The 16,815-nt window shown below is 40.6% G+C and overlaps 1 protein-coding gene across 2 annotated transcripts in view; it reads right to left on the bottom strand.

Annotated features, from left to right (window-relative positions):
* The window catches only part of DCP1B (decapping mRNA 1B), a 42,175-nt gene extending 30,960 nt beyond the window's left edge, over positions 1–11,215 (bottom strand). Inside the window, exons 1-3 of one of the 2 annotated variants that reach the window (XM_026052128.1) lie at positions 11,063–11,215; positions 10,225–10,265; positions 7,603–7,730 (exon numbers count right to left, since the gene is read on the bottom strand). In XM_026052128.1, the coding sequence (XP_025907913.1) occupies positions 7,603–7,730; positions 10,225–10,265; positions 11,063–11,215 (322 nt within the window). Of the gene's footprint in view, positions 1–7,602; positions 7,731–10,224; positions 10,266–10,383; positions 10,485–11,062 lie in introns of those variants that run through there. The other variant, XM_026052130.1, reaches the window with a different exon arrangement.
* Positions 11,216–16,815: the final 5,600 nt, after the last annotated feature.

Here is a 16,815-nt window from a genome sequence, read left to right as displayed (position 1 = left end):
ACAATGCCACTGGCTTTCAAAGTGGGCTCCCTCATTCGATGTAACTGGAAAATATACTAGCAGTTATCACAGCTTTCCTTAAAATTTTGATCACTTTCATTACAGAACAGAAACACATGACTCATGTGAGCAAAAGATGGCTGTGCTCATTACAGTTATAGCTGCATAAACCTCCAATCATTATAAACACACTTTAGAAACGCAGAGCTTTCTAAATTACTGCTTTACAGTTGAAGACTTCCAGACGTGGGACCAAACCCTCAGAGTATGTAGGGTGAGAAGACAACAACAAAATCTTTCAGGAAAGTCTGAAGAGAAACCCTGCATTCTGGGGCTGAGTTTTAGGGAGAGACAAGTGACATGGTTTTCCTCATCAAGATTTTTATGTCTTAAAATTAGATTCTTTAGAATAAGCATTTATAATTTCAAATAAAAAATATATGTTGTATTTAGTTTAAGGGAAATCATAAGTAATAAAAAGACCTATGGAAGGCGTGTGTGTGGGGGGGGAAATCACTTGAAAATACTTAGTTTATTAAATACATAGTTTTCCTTATAAGAAAAGAAGCAGAATATTAATTTCTTCTCTGTCATGATTTGAACCCTAAAATCTCAATCTAAAAATCATAGACCTGTATGTCCTCTCTGCACTAAGCACAAAAAATCCCAAGCACCCTTAAGCAGAACCAACCAACACCTGCTAATCCTAGAATGCCATTAATAGTTCAGTTTTAGGGGCAGCTGGAGGTCATTGAGCCTAACACTCTGCTCCAAATAGGGCTAACTCCAGTTAGATAAAGAGTTTGGGAAAGCAGACAACTTGAGAAACTACAGAACACTACCAAAAAGTTTCTCCCACTTTTCTAATCCACTTTTTCATCTCATTTATATATTTCTACTCTAATTTGCATCATACCTTTTTCTGCAGTAAATTACCCTGTTTTCATCAGACATTACGCAACAGTAAAAATCAAATCCTAAGTATATTCTTCCAAAAAGAGCTTGCATATTCTAAAATAAACTAGTTAACTAAGCACTAAGTAGCAAGAGAGACAACCTTGATCTCCTGATTTTACCAATCTCCTGCCTTGAGCCAGGACTGCTGCATGTCCAGCCGCACCTGAATGCAGAGTGGTGCTCAGTTATGCCCTCAGGTTACCATATGTGGTTTTTTTTGCAGGTCTACAGATAGACATTAAGGATTTTTTAGCTTTCACTGAAAATTAAAAGGAGAGCCAGAATTGGCATAATTTAATAAAGTCAGTGAAAAAAATAAATCAATACCTAAACCATTGCTGCGAGGTCATTATTTTTCTTTACCTTTTTAAGTAACTTTTACCACCTTCTACGGACATTAAAGTCACTAGTAGAGCAAACTATAGAACACGAAGGACAACGAGATGCGGGAAACACAGCAGTAAGCCAGGAAAGGTTTTACTAACCAATCTAAAAGCAGATAAGTTCTCAGTGCAGGTGCGAGGAAGACGCCTAACTGAAGGCAAGACAGCATCTCAAAAGCAAAACAAACCAACTAAAAATCCATGCACATGACAAAACTATAAAATAATTAAGTTACATACAAACTGTAAAACGCATTTAGAAAACAAAAAAAGGGCATACAACATGACAAAGCCAATTCTGTCAGAAAGTCTTAGTTTTCTATTTTTAAAATCAACTCCTACTGCAACATGAATGCATTTTCAGTGTGTACAACTTGTTTTCCTTTTAAAATTAAAAAAACAAAAAGCTATTGTTAACAGCTCTAGCATTCAAATGCACTCCACTAAACCGAGGTTTCACTTTAAATATGAATAACGCTCAGAAAAGGCACTCCTGACCCTGCTGCTGTTCCCGTCTCGCTGGCGGCATGACGAATTTCTATAACGCTGAGCAAAGGGCAGATAGTGGAATAGGAAGAATTATTTTTAAGAGGCATGAATGTCTCCCGGGGACACCTCCTCAGGTAAACTACAAGCCTCTAACCTGGAGAAAGGGCAGTGGACTGTGCAGACAAGTTGAGCTTTTTTAAGGGCTGCGGCCAAATTGAGTTAGCAAACAGGAAGCTGATACCAAAAAAAAAAACTCTAATGAAAGCCCTTCTGCAAAAAATTACTTTGGATTTCTATAATTTTATAAATTTTCAGTATCAAACAGTTTTGTTCCAGATGTATAGACCATTTTTCCAAAGAGTTTTAAACTACGGAAATAGTTTCTTCAACAAACTGAGCAGATGTAAGAACAGTCCAGAATAATAATTTCACTCTCAAACTTAATCCCTAATACAATCTGCTTTCAGATTGTATTTTACTTAAAGCTGTACCATAAAAATACCTATAATACATAAAAACATCAACTTACTGAATTTGTAGGAAAATAATTCAAAATGAATGAAGTTAAAAATATGTCAGTATTTGCTTCAAAATTAGGAAGGACAGAAGTATTTGAGGGGAAAAAATATCAATTTACTGTGTTCATTTTGTTTCATTTTCATTATTTGACCAGAATACTCTACGTTGGTTCTCCATTTTAAACTGACGTTCTTACCAAAACCAAAAAGCATCAGAAACACTGCAGCTTTATTACATCATAAAAAGAAAGTCTAAAAGAAGAAGAAGAACTACTTCCCCATCTCGATAGAAATAGTTGACTAAGTTGTTGTTTACCGATTGCTGCATGAGACTGAACCCAAATATATACAAAAGGTAGATATAACCACAAAATGCTGGTTTCTTTCTCAAATAAAAACATTTTTCAGAAGAAAGAAGAGCTTAAATAATATTTAATTCTAGAATATATAATGTAGCTTAGCATCAGAACAAATTTCAGGGAAAAAACATAGCATCTAATAGCATCCATTTTTTTCATCCCTTAATCATTTTTACTCAAATTTTACACTGTTATCTTCTCTTTTCCTTAGGAAGATAAACTTCTAATAGCCTTTTAAGCAGGTATTTCTTAGAAGATAAATGTTTCTATGAGTCCACCTTAAGAATCAATAGGTCTTCACAAATGTCTACAAAGGTGGAGCACTTATTAGCCCCTTAGCACTTAATTAGAAGGGTGAACTGAAAAGAACCCCACTCAGCCTCCGAAAAGATGAGCTCTTCCAAGACCATGACTTAGAATCCTAAAAGGGAAAAAAACCTAGTTTGACAAAAATTCACATCATTATCTTTTCCTTAATATTGCCTTTCCAGTTTAACTGCCATGAACCAACTTTTGGGAAGATTTTCCATTTTCCTCCCTAAATAATTATGACATAGGGAAAAAATAAACACGAGGTTGGGACGGGGAAGAGGTAACTTGGGCATCTCCTGCGGACAACTGCCAAACTGCCCGCATCTACTGCAAAGCTTGGCAGTACGGGAACCTGAGAATGTGATATTAAACTCGTAGGGCTGGCAGGCATACGGTGCCTGGCTACACCTGACTACTGAAATTACCGTGAGGTTTTGCCTGCCTGGTTGGCCCTACAGCTTCACCCAAGGCAGGCCTGGCTCTTGTGCCTGCGTGCACCTCCTGAAGCCCCGGTTCAGTCAGACAAACACGTGGGGCCTGGCTAAGGAACCGCATTCGCTTTCCATCCTAGGAGCTGACTTCACCAAAGGCTTTGCTAAGCGACACACACAGGAGAAATCACCATCTGTGCCCAAATGGGCAGAGTGTCTAGTCAGACACAGAATATCTGTTTGACTGTCACTCAGTTTCTTTCTCCAGAGGCTATAGTAGGAAAACACCCAAGTAACTTGTACCAGATTTTCTCTCCCGGTTTACTAGCTTCTTGCAAGGTACAGTCTGCATTAAATTTCCTTCTGCCAGCCAGAACTCCAGAGGTGAACGGAGCTCTTGAAATTTCCTCAAGTTATCCCAGTTCTGTATGATACCAGTAAGCAGTGATAGAAGGACAGATCAGTCGACTCAAGAAATAATTCTCTAACCTAGCACATACCCTTACACAACTGGTATGAGATACTTCAGGAGATGTGGCGACTAGATTATTATATAGGTGATCATTGCTAAAAGGAGATACTGATATTACTTTAACCAATAATTACATTTATGCATTTTTTTCGTGCTATTTCATATTAACCAGCATGATTTCTAGAGCAACAGGTTCCAAACATTGGCTTCAATAATAGATACCACCAAGAACTAGGAGAAAAAGTAGTAATTATTAATTTAAGATTAGTTAAATATATAAGTCAGGAATTTATTTTTTAAAACTAAAATCATTAGACTACCTAAGCAACAACAACAAAAATGAAAACCACTGCCTTGCTTGCTTTCAGAAAGACAAAGAGTCTGAAACAACAGTTAACTACATAAATTTAAGTATCTTATTGAGAATACTTACTTGACCTATAAACCTTTTGTTTCTTGCTGTACTTACAAGAGGATTTCTTTTGGCACCAAATAAGCTGTAATTTGAGCCTCCCTTCTGGCTTTCGGATGAATAAGCCTAGTTCTAGCCTTGCTTTTACAGATACAAACTTCTCTGTTAAATAATGGATCAGTGTAAATATTAACTGGCAGGGCTCCCAAATCCAGTCTGAAAAATTCTGGGGTTAGATCGCAGGTGCTGCACCTATGTTTTTAGACAACAGATTTGAGATGACTTAAGACAAAACAAGATCATACAGAAAAACTGAATTTATATAAAATCCAATTAAAAAAAGATCAAAATGCTCCCTTTTTAAGTATTCATAAGCTTTAGTTGTATTATATATCATTTTGGAAAGCCTCTTCTATTGCAGTCATATAGTGGGTGCAAAGCAGTCTTTCTAAAACATGACAAAATGTCAGGGACTTCTCCAGTGCAAAAGTAACACACTTTTGCTGCCAAGAGCATCTATTTTCAATTGTATGATACAATCAGCAGTAGATATTCAGTTCTACTGAAATAAAACCAGGTTCAACAAATGTTCATAATACTGCAACATGCAAAGGACTACACAAGATTTGCGTATTCTTCCAAATGGTTCGTTTTGTGTGTATTTTTTTCTGAAATTTTATATCTCTACAAAAATCAAATGCAAATCTTACATGAGAAAAGAACTACACTAATTAAAACACAGAGGAAACAGATCTAGTTATGTCATATCTAAAAACATTTCTATGACAAGTACAAAGTGACCAATTTAAACAAAGATTAGAAAAGGCAACCTGCTTCCAAAATACTTGCAAACTGCCCAAAGTTGAGCCAAGTAAACAGCTATTACTAAATAGTCCTCTATTAGTATCCCGAAGGAGGAAATAAAAATAATAGTATAGTATTGATGCCTAGAAAGAACAGGCTTTGTATGAAAGCTCCATTTAATATGGAAAAAAAAATGAAGCCTCAGTTTAACAAAAAAGATAAACAGAAGTTGTATAGTAAATCAAATGAAAGTATTTATCACAAAATTTCAAAGTGGATATTCATTCAGGTCTGGATGAGACCTTAATGAAGACAGATATTTAACCATTTTTAATTTTATTTTATTTTAATTTGATTTTGTTTTATTTTTTAACTCTGAAATATACAATATGGGAGGAAATTATTGAAGTTAGCTGACTCTTAGTGGAGAAAATAGCAGGTAAACTACCTGGATGACCTAAGGACTTTAGTTTCCTATTGGTGCTGGCAAATTGTCAGTGCAGGTCATCTCTGAACATAATCTTTTACCTTCCCTGCTTCCATTCCCTTATTTTCTCCGACAGGCTTGTTGGGTTTGTTCTTTAATATACACTGGCATTACTTTGAGGTGGTGCCTCCTAGCACAGATTTGTGAATCTGCTGGCAAAAAGGAGCATTAACTGATTCACAAAAAGGAATCCCTGGCTGTGTTTATTTTGCACAACAGGTCTTAAAACCGAATGTAAAAGAGTTCAGCAAAATTCTTCTGCACTGAAAAGCAGAGACATACCAACAGACTGTTCTAACTTTGCCGAGGCTGACGGGCAATGGATCTTTCCAAAAAATCCAGTTTGGAGTTGCTAGGTGGAAATCCTGTCCTATATAAACTATAGTTTAGACAGAAAAATCCAGAAACCTAGATTTTTCCTAAAAGCCTAAGTTCTGACATCTCCTAATGAGCTGCTTATACCTCAAAACAAAGCAAGCAATCTTCTCTGCTATAAAGAATAATAATAAAAAAAAAGGCTCAGGTTATATGTGATGTTCAGGCTAGAGACTTTCTTAGCTTTACTATGTCAGCACAGAGTGATAATAAACAAGTTCTCTCTATTCTTTATGCATCTCAACAAAAATAAAACATTTAATGCTTTAACTTCAAAAGGCAAATATTAGTCTATGCATATACAAATTCCTACTGGGAATTTAAAATGAGATTAAAGAAAAACCTATATATGTAGGAGAGACTAATCAAAATCAGATGGGATAAATGGGTCTTGTGGTACTTAATGCTGCTTAAAATCCTTGTGTCTACTCTAGTCTAGCCTGAAGGTGTCTTTCTTTTCAGTTTATTTAGGAATTTTAAAGCGAGAACTTCATCTCTCCTTCAGCATCTCATATATTCTCAGAAATAGAATTTTCATTTAGAATATTTAAAATGCTATCTGACCATTACTATTTCTGCCACATTGTGCGTGTGTGAGCAACAGAACTCCCTCTTAATATATTTTCACGTTCCATATTGAGTTTAGGAAAAAATAGTCATCAAACTGCATTGTCTTAGATGCCAGGATTTTGCCCAGTGTTTGCTTTGTTCAGAGCGAACAATCTAGATCACAGGTCAGGTCACACAGAGTTTTTGGAATCTGCTTTTATGCCCCAAGCACAGAGTATAGAGCACACTACAGCTCTACTTGTAAGTATAGATAGAAATCTGTATATTTATAAGCACTAATTCACATATAATTTCATGTTCCAATGATTCTGTGTATACTTGTATGTTCAGCATTCTCCCGTCCTCCGTGCAATTCTGAGTTTGCCTGATGTTTGCCAATTGCTACACAGAAGTCTGATATTTAAGACAAGCACAGAGCCCACAGCACTAGCTTTGTCTATCATCAGGAGGCTCAACTCTGTATTTAAAGGAGGCTCAACTCTGTATTAGCACTATTTTTAGGCCAGTTACTTGTAAGAGTCAAGGACCCTTTCTCCAACTTGCCTTAAGAACAAGGTATTGGAGCTGGAGCAGAAGCAGGTTTTCAATTGGTTTTGTTTGTCTATCTTGAAGCAGAACACCAAGATCAGGTACCCAGATTGCTTCAACCTTCAGTGGATTTTCTTTCTGACAAGACTTCCCAACTTCGACTGAAGTATATTCAAAATGCAAACACTGCCTGTATGAATATCTACACCCATGACACACTCTTTACCATAAAAATCTACTATTTGTCAATTAAGGGAAAGATTACATGTTAAGCATGTTTAAACGCTTTCCTGAGAAAAATGGTATTTTAGGAAGCGCTGAGACACTCCTCTCTTTCAGTATGTCAAGCAAAAAAAAAAAAATTCTTTCAATTATAACTATTAACCAGCTAGTTTCAACCCCTGAAAACTGTAATCTAATGACTTGGACTGTCTTAAGCAGAAAATAGACTCTGAAAAAGAGCTGACTGTTTAAGCATTTAACCCAACATAACCCAGGCACTTACATCTGGCATTTCTGTATAGCAGAAAAGGATCCTGCAGCTGGAAATCGAGGTCTTTAGTAATTGGTTCTGTTCGATTTTCCATGCTCAGCCTGTTCATAATTGTGAAGCCATGCCTCGGAGAAGCCGATCTGAAAATTGCCAAGTAGAAATATCAGGTCAAAGAAAATCAGAAATGACTGTAATTTTTTTGTTGTATAGTTGTCCAAAATTGTTTTTCTTTTTTAACAGATATTTCAGCAATCTAATTTGGTTGTCAAGGAAATAACAGTCAAGTCTTGCAGTCCTCCTTTAAAATCCTTTAATTATTTCAAAACATTTTGCATAAGAAATGACCAAAGCACCACAGCTCACAGTAACTGCAGAGAGTATGCAGCATCTGAGACACTACCATTTGAGGCCCAGGGATTAGTCACATCATCTACGCACAAGCTGCATTAATCATATATGCATACCCAGGCTTTACACTGAATTGTAAGGGTTACAACTTCTCAACAGGCAATACATTACTAAATGACACCTCGTCCCAGATCACTGGCACTGCGCTACTCAACCAGCCTATAGTTTCTTCTGGAGTTGTAAACAGCAATTGGAAAGCTACAGTCACGGGCCAGAGCACAGTCTGTGGTTTAATATTCAGGGAACAAGTACAYAGGATAACAATCACTCCAGGTGGGATTTCAATACCATGCAAAGTATAAAAACCCAAATCATATTAAGCTCTTTCACAGGGGTTATATGTCTAAGTCAGTTAGATAATTTCTCTTCGCGTGAGCTGTTAACCCTATCACCAGTTCTGACAGGAGATGCTACTTTCAAACTGAATTTGATRCTAAACAACAAGATAAAGGCTAAATGTTTGGGAAAAGATCCAGGTTTGCTGATCACTKGTGGGTGGATGTCTATGAAATCCARAACACAGAAACCCACATTACAGGATGGGAGGCAACAGAAAATTAAACAAAAGATATAAACTTTATGAAGAATACTTGTTTGCAACAGCCAATACTTCACTCATTTGCCTTTCTTGTTTTTAAATAGTCCACTTCTACTAGTGCCAATTCAGTGGCAAGTCTCATTTTTGAAACTTCTTGAGAGTTCTCAAGGATAGAGTAGGAGATAAAATAAACAATCTCAAATAAAACGGTCACCTTTATCGCAATAGTAATAAGAAAGCAAAAGACAATGTCAGTTGTCTCCAACCTATAGTCTGCAGGCAATRTTTTACCTACAGGATTTTGTGACTTTCTTCAAAGCCACAGAAAATTAAAGTTAAAACTGAAATTGATGGGGAGGTCAATGTACGATGTCACCCACAGCTCATAACCTGTTCAGTACTGTTCTCTGTAGGGCAGCAAGGGTGGAAATTTTAGGGGAAAATGGAAACTTTCTCAGCTTCCCATCTCTGCAAGGAAAAAAAGGAGGRAAACAGGTAGAGGCTATAAGTGCCAGACCTACACGTTGTCAGTTCCAGACATATAAACCCAACATCCCAGAGAAATAATACTTTTGTAGCATGGGACACAGCCAGGCACCTCATGCTACTGCTAGCACAAACGAGGACCAGTTCCTTCATCTTGCAGCAGKGACTTTTATAGCAGCTCATGTCATCTTTTTGTTCCCCTTCACTTACCTAAAAGGAGGTTGAAAAAAATCACTACTAATAATTCCTGCAGTTGGTAGGAAAGAGCTCAAAAGATTAAAATCAGCATTCCCACCTCACACAATTCAGATTCCCCTGGGCCTCCTTCATGTCAGTTTTTCATTTCATACTTGCAACTCTTGCCCACTTAAAAGAATCCTTTGCTTTCTCAGTGCTCCTACTGGATTCTCTAAAGTGTAAAAGTTGAAGGAGAAAGTCTGTTTATCTGCTTCAGTGTCCCTTCCAGCAGCTCTCGCAAGATCTGTTAACTGCTTTTAACATTAGTCACATAAAAATGCTGGGGGCCTACCTTGGAGATGCTGTCCTACTGCAAAGCAGGCTTTACAACACATAGTGGCAGAATATTAGAAGAGATAAACTGAGGAATGCTCTGGAAAGGATTCTGTTTGTAAAATCTCTGAACATCACAAGAATTTTTCATCTCCTCAAAATACCAATTCTTAAATAAAACTATTTTAGTGTAAGCGGAAAAAAAAAGTCTGCAAAAGTAACATACACCTAGGATAGGAATTATTAAAAAATGCTCCACAATTAGTGGCATTACTTTACAAAAGCACTAAAAACAGCTAAAACCATGCAGGAATGATGCAGAGAAAATCAGCAGTCAGATAAAAGCAACATGAATGTTCCCAAAAACAGGAAGAAAAAGTCCTGCCATTCTCAAACTTTAGYGATCATTATTTATTATACTGTTTTTTCAGACACTTTTTAAAGGACAAAGGTTAAATTTTATTGAAATCAATGTCACACGTTTCTCTGATTCATCTGTATTGCATTTCAAACTACATTTTGAAGTCCTATCCACATTCTGGGTGATCCTCTTTTTAAAGAAAGTCTGTTTTTCTGTTTACAGTTTCTTTTCACCTTGCAATATAACAGGATTTGAGCATGTTGCTTCACTTGGCCAAGCTTTTCCACACCCACAGCTTGCATGTTCGGGCATTTGAACATAACCCCCTTACCTTGTGTAAACAAACAGTGTTCCTTCCACATCCGTCTTCTCCTAAACAAAAGGAACGTTATGAAGTTCAGGCACAAATAACCCTGCAGCACCTCTGCTTTAACAGCGCCAAGTGCCATTGCACCACTCTGGCTTAAGCAATGCAATTACTAAGCCCTACCTTATGGACTACAAAGAGCATTGGTCACCATTCACCAGATGTACGTGACAAGATGGAGAAGTATTTGATCTGCGTTTTCTTTAACAACAATAATAATAGTAATAATGCTGATGATAATAATAGGCCTCACAGGCAGTTTCTAATCTTTTTGTACCCTGCCAACCTGGATAACTCATGAGGGCTCAGTGGATCCTGGGGCTGGATCCTGTTGAAGTTCGCAGGTGGCTATGAGAGGGGCAGGGAGGGCTGGTTCAGGCTGAGTGGCAGTAACATGGCAGGGAACCCGCTGCACAGGTATGCCCGACAGGGAAGGTGCATAAACCTTAAACCTAATAACAGTAAGAACGAARCATAAAGAGCCTCTCAGATTTTCAACGGATTCTCATGATTTTATTTATCTTAAATCCTTTTTTTTTTTGAACGTGTATCACTTAAATCTCCGAGCCCGCTCCGAAAACCAGGCCCTTCCTCCCCTCCTCAGACCCGCCCCCTGCCACACCCGCGCTTCAAACGCAGCGCGCGGCGCGACCGTTAAACCGCCCTCGCACCTCCGCGCCCCGCGGCCACGCCGCCGGGGGCGGGGCCGCCGCCACGCCCCGCCCCCTCCCCGGAGGCGCCGCCCCCCGCCCGGCCGCGGCGGCGGGCGCGGAGCGGGGCGGCGGGGCCCGCGCGCACGTACCCACTCGTTGGCGCGGTGCCCGAAGGTGTAGAGCGCCACCTGGCTGGCCACGTCCACGATGCTGCTGATGTAGGGGTCGTGCTGCTGCAGCGCCGCCAGGCTGATGTCCAGCCCCTTGCCCAGCAGGGCGGCCCCGGCCACCGCCGCCGCCATTTTCGCCTCCAACAACAACACACGGCTCCTAGTAGGCGCGACCAATCCAGCGCCGAAAGGAAGGGTGGMGGCTCTTCCCCCCCGCTCCCCCCCACCTTGCCCGAGAGCGGGCGGCGGAGGCGGCGGCCAGCCGCGTGCAATCGATCGCCGAGCGCCGCCCTGCCGCGATTGTTGCCCGTGGTGACGCGCAAGCCGCGGCCGGGCCTGGTCCCCGGCTGCGGCCGGGCCTGGTCGCGGCCGCCCCGCACGTCCCCGGCCGCGCTGCCTCCGTCCTCCCCTTGTTGTTCCCGCGCCTCTCGGCACCGCTGGCAAGGCCTCTGACTTCCTTGTCGGGGCGGCGGTTGAGGTCTGCCTGTGACAAGGCGGTTGCCTCCTGCTTTGGATTTGAAAGTGTCAGCAGAGACCGGCCCAAGGCTGCATGAGCCGGGAGCCTCGAGTGAGGTGTCCGATGTATGTGCGCAGCTCACCTCGGCCTGCGGTGCGCCAACACATGTACAGCTCCAAGAGAATGGAAAGCCACAATAAATAAATAAATAAATAAATAAATAAATAAATAAATGGACTGGCAGCCTTGTATCTATCAGCCAACACACACAGGAAAACTCAGGCATAGCAGCGTGACAAGAGCTGGTGGAGATCTGTACATAATTCTGCCTTTGCTGTTAGCTCCTCGCGTGTCTTTCTGCAGGCACTTCAGCAGTGCATGAGCACCCGCCATGTGAGGAGCACACGGACAGGACCAGGAACACACTTTTCCTATCRACCACACACATATTTTTTTACTAATCTCTTTTATCAACAATTCATAGCAAATACCTCAGCTTTTTTTGGCACACAGATAAACTCAGTATGTACCGTTGCATGCGAAGGATTTGGTTACCAGTGCAGGCTGAACCCCAGTGAGAACACGGCTTTTTAAAGCTCGACTTCACGACAGGAGACTGCTGTAGTTGCAAGCAGCAGCAGGGTGATACGTTCCCTTCCATTGGGATACTCTGCAAGAACTGAAGGCAGTGGTACCTGTTTCGTTAGTGTGCTGGATGATGCATTTTTAGAAGGGTTGTAGCTGGACACAGGGAGGGAGACAGAACCCTGTTTTGTTTCCCTCTTGCCTTGGCACCCAGGTGCAGAGGGAGGCTGATGTGGGGCAGGCCCAGAGGGTGAAATTCCTGTTGTGTACAGGGGGACAGGGGAGAGCTGAGAGAGGAGCAGCTAGGGATTGGTACAATTAAATATAGGTGAGTCTCTAGGGTTAGGAATGGGCATGCAGAGACYGAGAGAAAAGTCAGATGAAGAGACTTTTCACTGAAGCTCAGAAGGGCCTGTGTAGGTTTTCTCTTTGTTTGTTTTTTTGTCAAAGACCCACTGAAAATTGCCTTACTAAAAGCAAGGATCTACAGCTTCTTCTGCAGGTAGGTGGTGTGCATGTGTAGGGGGGGAAACCTCCTTACAGACTTGTATTATGATCTGCCTCACACTTTTTGCTTTTCCTCAAGTCACTTTGCTCTATCCAGGACTCTAATGAAACACAGCTTTGGCATTTAAAAGTTATTTAGGTATTTTCTGGTATGCTCATTTACAACAAAGCTCTGTCTAACTCCTATCCTGTAACTACAAAGAAGATATATTCCTGGTGGACAAGGGAAACTACCATGTGTGGTCTAGAAATGGCAARGGTAGAATGGTAAGAAAAAAGAAATTAGTAGGAAAGATGATTTCAGTTGCTCAGCTAGCAAATGAACCCACAGTCACATCATTTGCTTTTGATGTTAAATGATGTTCCCTTGCTGGGCTGCAGGTGCTGCTAATCCCAGCCCCTCAGGCCGAGGGACTGTCCCCTCGCCAATTCTTTGTCATGTCTCCTGCTTGCAGGAGCCTTTTCTCAAAGTCTTGGAGCTCCTCTTCTGCAGTTCCCTTTCAAGATGCATCTGCTCCCTCCAACAACAATACTTGAAAAAAGAGGCTCCCCTAATCTCTTTTTTCCTGAGGGAAGGAGGAGAATATATCACAAAATCTGGTCAGAAGGAATGTGTTACACAAGCAGTTTTAACAACAGTTGTGCGTTTGAACTGCAAATAGTCATAACTGTTACCTGGTAGGAGAAGGTAAGGTATGGAATTTGCAAGAAACATTGCAGGSCTAACTGAAATTGTGCAAAAACCCTGCAGTTCTAACTAAAAACAAATGCGTGAAGCAGGAATGAAGCATCTTTCAACTTTTCCAGCTTCTTGTTCCCCTTTCTCGGGCCAAGCGGTACGGACCGCTTGCGAGCTTGCATGCTGCGTATGCTAGAGAAGCAGGAGGGCAGGCTCAGGTGCCTCTCTCGTGCCCTTCCCTTCGCACTGGAGCAGTGTGCAGGCTGCACCAGTTCCCTGCACACCATGGACCAAATCCTAACTGTGAGGTCCAAATCCTCCACGTTAGGGCTGTCAGAAAATGCCGGTGCTCAGTGYCCTGCTCATGGCTGCTTCCCGCCTTGAGTACTCGCTTCCTCCTGGATTGCYGTGCCTTTTCTGAACAGAGTGTGATGGGCAGTTCCTCAGCCCTGCGTTTRTAGTTAGTGAATTTATGCTGCCTCTGATCTGGCTGTTTCATATTATTTGTTGCCCTGTGTGGCAATTTCTGCTGATTCCAGCTGTTTCCCTGCCTAAGTGTGACATAACCGTTCCTTCCATTTAGCCTGAAGCAAAGGTGCTTAATAAAACCATTAGCCTTCCCCTGCTTTATGGGATAGTAGTCCTGATAGCACACTTGTATTTTCCCATGAAACAAAATGTTGACAGTAGCAAAACACTATAAATTCTCACTGCATCTAAAAAGTTAAGAACATTTTAGCAAATATGACACTGTTGTAAAAGATTGATTCTTTACAGTGTGTTTATTTGCTTACAGTCAGTAATCCAGTGGTCCATAATAACTATCAAATCAAGTCAGAATGATTTTGCTGCAACTTGTTTATGAAACAAAGTCATTTGTTAGCTTTGAAAAATGTCATAATTTCATGAAGTATATAATTAGAATGTCTCATTTTTGTCTTCCACCCACATGGATACTATTCTGCTAAAAAACTATGCTTTTGACACAGTATGAAAGGGATTTTGAGTAGGTAATATCCAGACTGCTTTAAAGCAAAATCCAAACAGCATGCTGTTCTTAAGGTCTCAGGAAKAAACACTAAGATATTTAGGCCAAACCGTTCCACAAGTATTTTTCAAAGCAGATTTTAAGTCTTTGCTTCACATCCAGAAATCCGTGTCACTTGGGAAGGCCGAGTCTTTCCTCTGGCGGCAGATTATTGACACTRCCAATATGAATCTGTTAGGTGGCAATGCTGTGTTTATGCAGCCCCAGGTCCCAGACCTCACTTGCTCCCTTCCTCACCTCCCACCCCTCTGCAGCTGCTGTCTCGTGGTAGCTGCTTTTTCCTTCTTGCTCCTTCCCCAAAACCACCATAGGTTCCTTCTTGCTCCCTCCCATGGCACCATCACTGCCCCTGCTYATCGGACAGGGCTGAGCAGCACTAATTGGCTCATCCCGCTCCGTCCCAGGCCCTGGGAAGATCCTTGCTGCCTTCCAGGAGAACCGTAGGGGAGGAGGTGGCTCCTGTGGAGCCGGACAGGTTGCACAGGGCAGCTCCACTTGTGGTCTCTGGGGATGTGTTTGCACCTCTGAGCTGGGATGCAGTGCCCCTGCGTTCTGCCGGAGGCTGCTTGCATCCCTTCCCAGAAATGCTTTTCCCTGGGGAAAGGCACGGTCCTTTTAGCCCACACTTACCACAGCCGACCTGCAGGGTGTTGTCATCACGCTCAAAAGTCTGAATTGCTGGTTGCATTGGCGGACCACCTTTTAATGCCAATGGTCAAAGMCGTTTTAGTCTTTTTGTTAGTGAATTATTATTAGCCGTGGGCTCCTTAGTACACACAGGGACAGACTGCACAGTTCCATCTGGTGCAGTTATTTGAAAATAATCCCCCGATTAAAATTAAATCTGGTTAGTTTTGTTCACATTCCACCTCCAGATAAACCGCAGCCCCTTCTGCTGTGGGCATACACATGTGTGCCTGTAACATCACTTCCTGGGCATGCTTATTTTAAGATTGTCTGCAATGTATTAGTCCACAGAAGAGTGGGATAGAATTCTTTGTCGTTTTTGAAATTATGTTGTTATTTATACTGTGTCTGAAATKATTACAATTTGCTATGATTTTTCTGTAGAACCCTGTGTGTTTGAATGTGAGGGCCTGGATTCTTAGCAAAATGCCATTTGTTGCTTTGACTGACATTTTGCTAAGTGATTCTGCTAGGAACTTCTTTTTTTGTTGTTGTTTTGGGGGGGGGTCTTATATTTATTTACAAGATGCTTAGCAATGCCTATTTATAGGCCCTGCTCTCAACATGGTATGTGTAGAAAACAATTTAAAGAAAATTAAGCAAGGTAATTAGATGTCTTCATTTTGTGTCTATAATTTGCTATTTAGATATTCTTYTGTAGTGAAGAATTTCTGGTTTAACTTTAATCAGTTTTTGGAAGCCATATATTGAGCTGAAATAAAAAAAAATCTAATATCAGGAAAAGACTATTAATATMTATTAATATATATTTTATTAATATAATTCATTTGAGTTAGTGTTATACAAAAAAAAATCTTGTATACATTTAATCTGTAAAAAATCTGATTATTATCAGTGTTACATTTTCAGTGTTTTAAGTGATTGTAACATTAAGATGAGTTATCTTTTARTAGTGCAAAAATTAAAAGATTATAGATCCCACAAAAGATTTCAGTAACAGAAATATTGTTCTTAGCTATACTCCTTGGTATAGAAGGTGCTAACCTCTGCCTATAAACTCTTCCTAACTTCTCTGTGATTACAAGCGTAATTTCTGTMAGATCTCTTAGCAAATTTCTAAGTTACTTCCTCTGGCCTCTCCCAAAGCTGCTAATGTTATAAACATACACCGTTTCCTGCCATAACAAAGAAAGAAATGCTTAATGTCAAATCTCATTAGCTTTTTTTTTTTTTTTCAATTTCTTCGGCTGTTTAATGTATCAGAAATCATTGGCTTCCTTCAGTACTACTCCTCTGAAAGTCTAACCTCACAAGCTACTTTATAGTCCACCCAGTGCTGCTTTAGTYACAGTTAAAAAATTGACACTGGGGTACATTATGAGAAGGCACTCTTCTGGGACCACTAYGTGAGTTCCTCTGTAATTTTGTTARCACAGTTGTATGTGTTTAAAATCAATGGAATACTGTTGATATCCGTTACCTTATCGCCCTCCTGATAAACTGCCATGAACAGACTGGATCCAGCAGCTTCATCGTTACCGAGATGATTGGCCARACGAGGCAGCGAAGCCCTGATGATGGGCCAGGCCTGCCATCCCATGGGTTAATGAGGTATATTGGTAATTATATGTTACCTAAGGTAGTGTCTTTCCAAGCACATCTTTCTGGTCATCACCATTTAAGCTGGCGGAATCAAACACCTGTAGCTCTAAGGAGCTATTTCCCAACTAGTTACAGAGAAGATTGCCTCATTTAGTTTATTTACTAATGTGAACAGTTCCAGTAGATAATTACATTAAGCCAGAACC

This window comes from Nothoprocta perdicaria, unplaced genomic scaffold (genome assembly GCF_003342845.1).
Source record: "Nothoprocta perdicaria isolate Ctin4 unplaced genomic scaffold, notPer1 scaffold_84, whole genome shotgun sequence".
Taxonomy (NCBI): Eukaryota; Metazoa; Chordata; class Aves; order Tinamiformes; family Tinamidae; genus Nothoprocta; species Nothoprocta perdicaria.
This window is presented reverse-complemented; position numbering and strand designations above follow the sequence as displayed.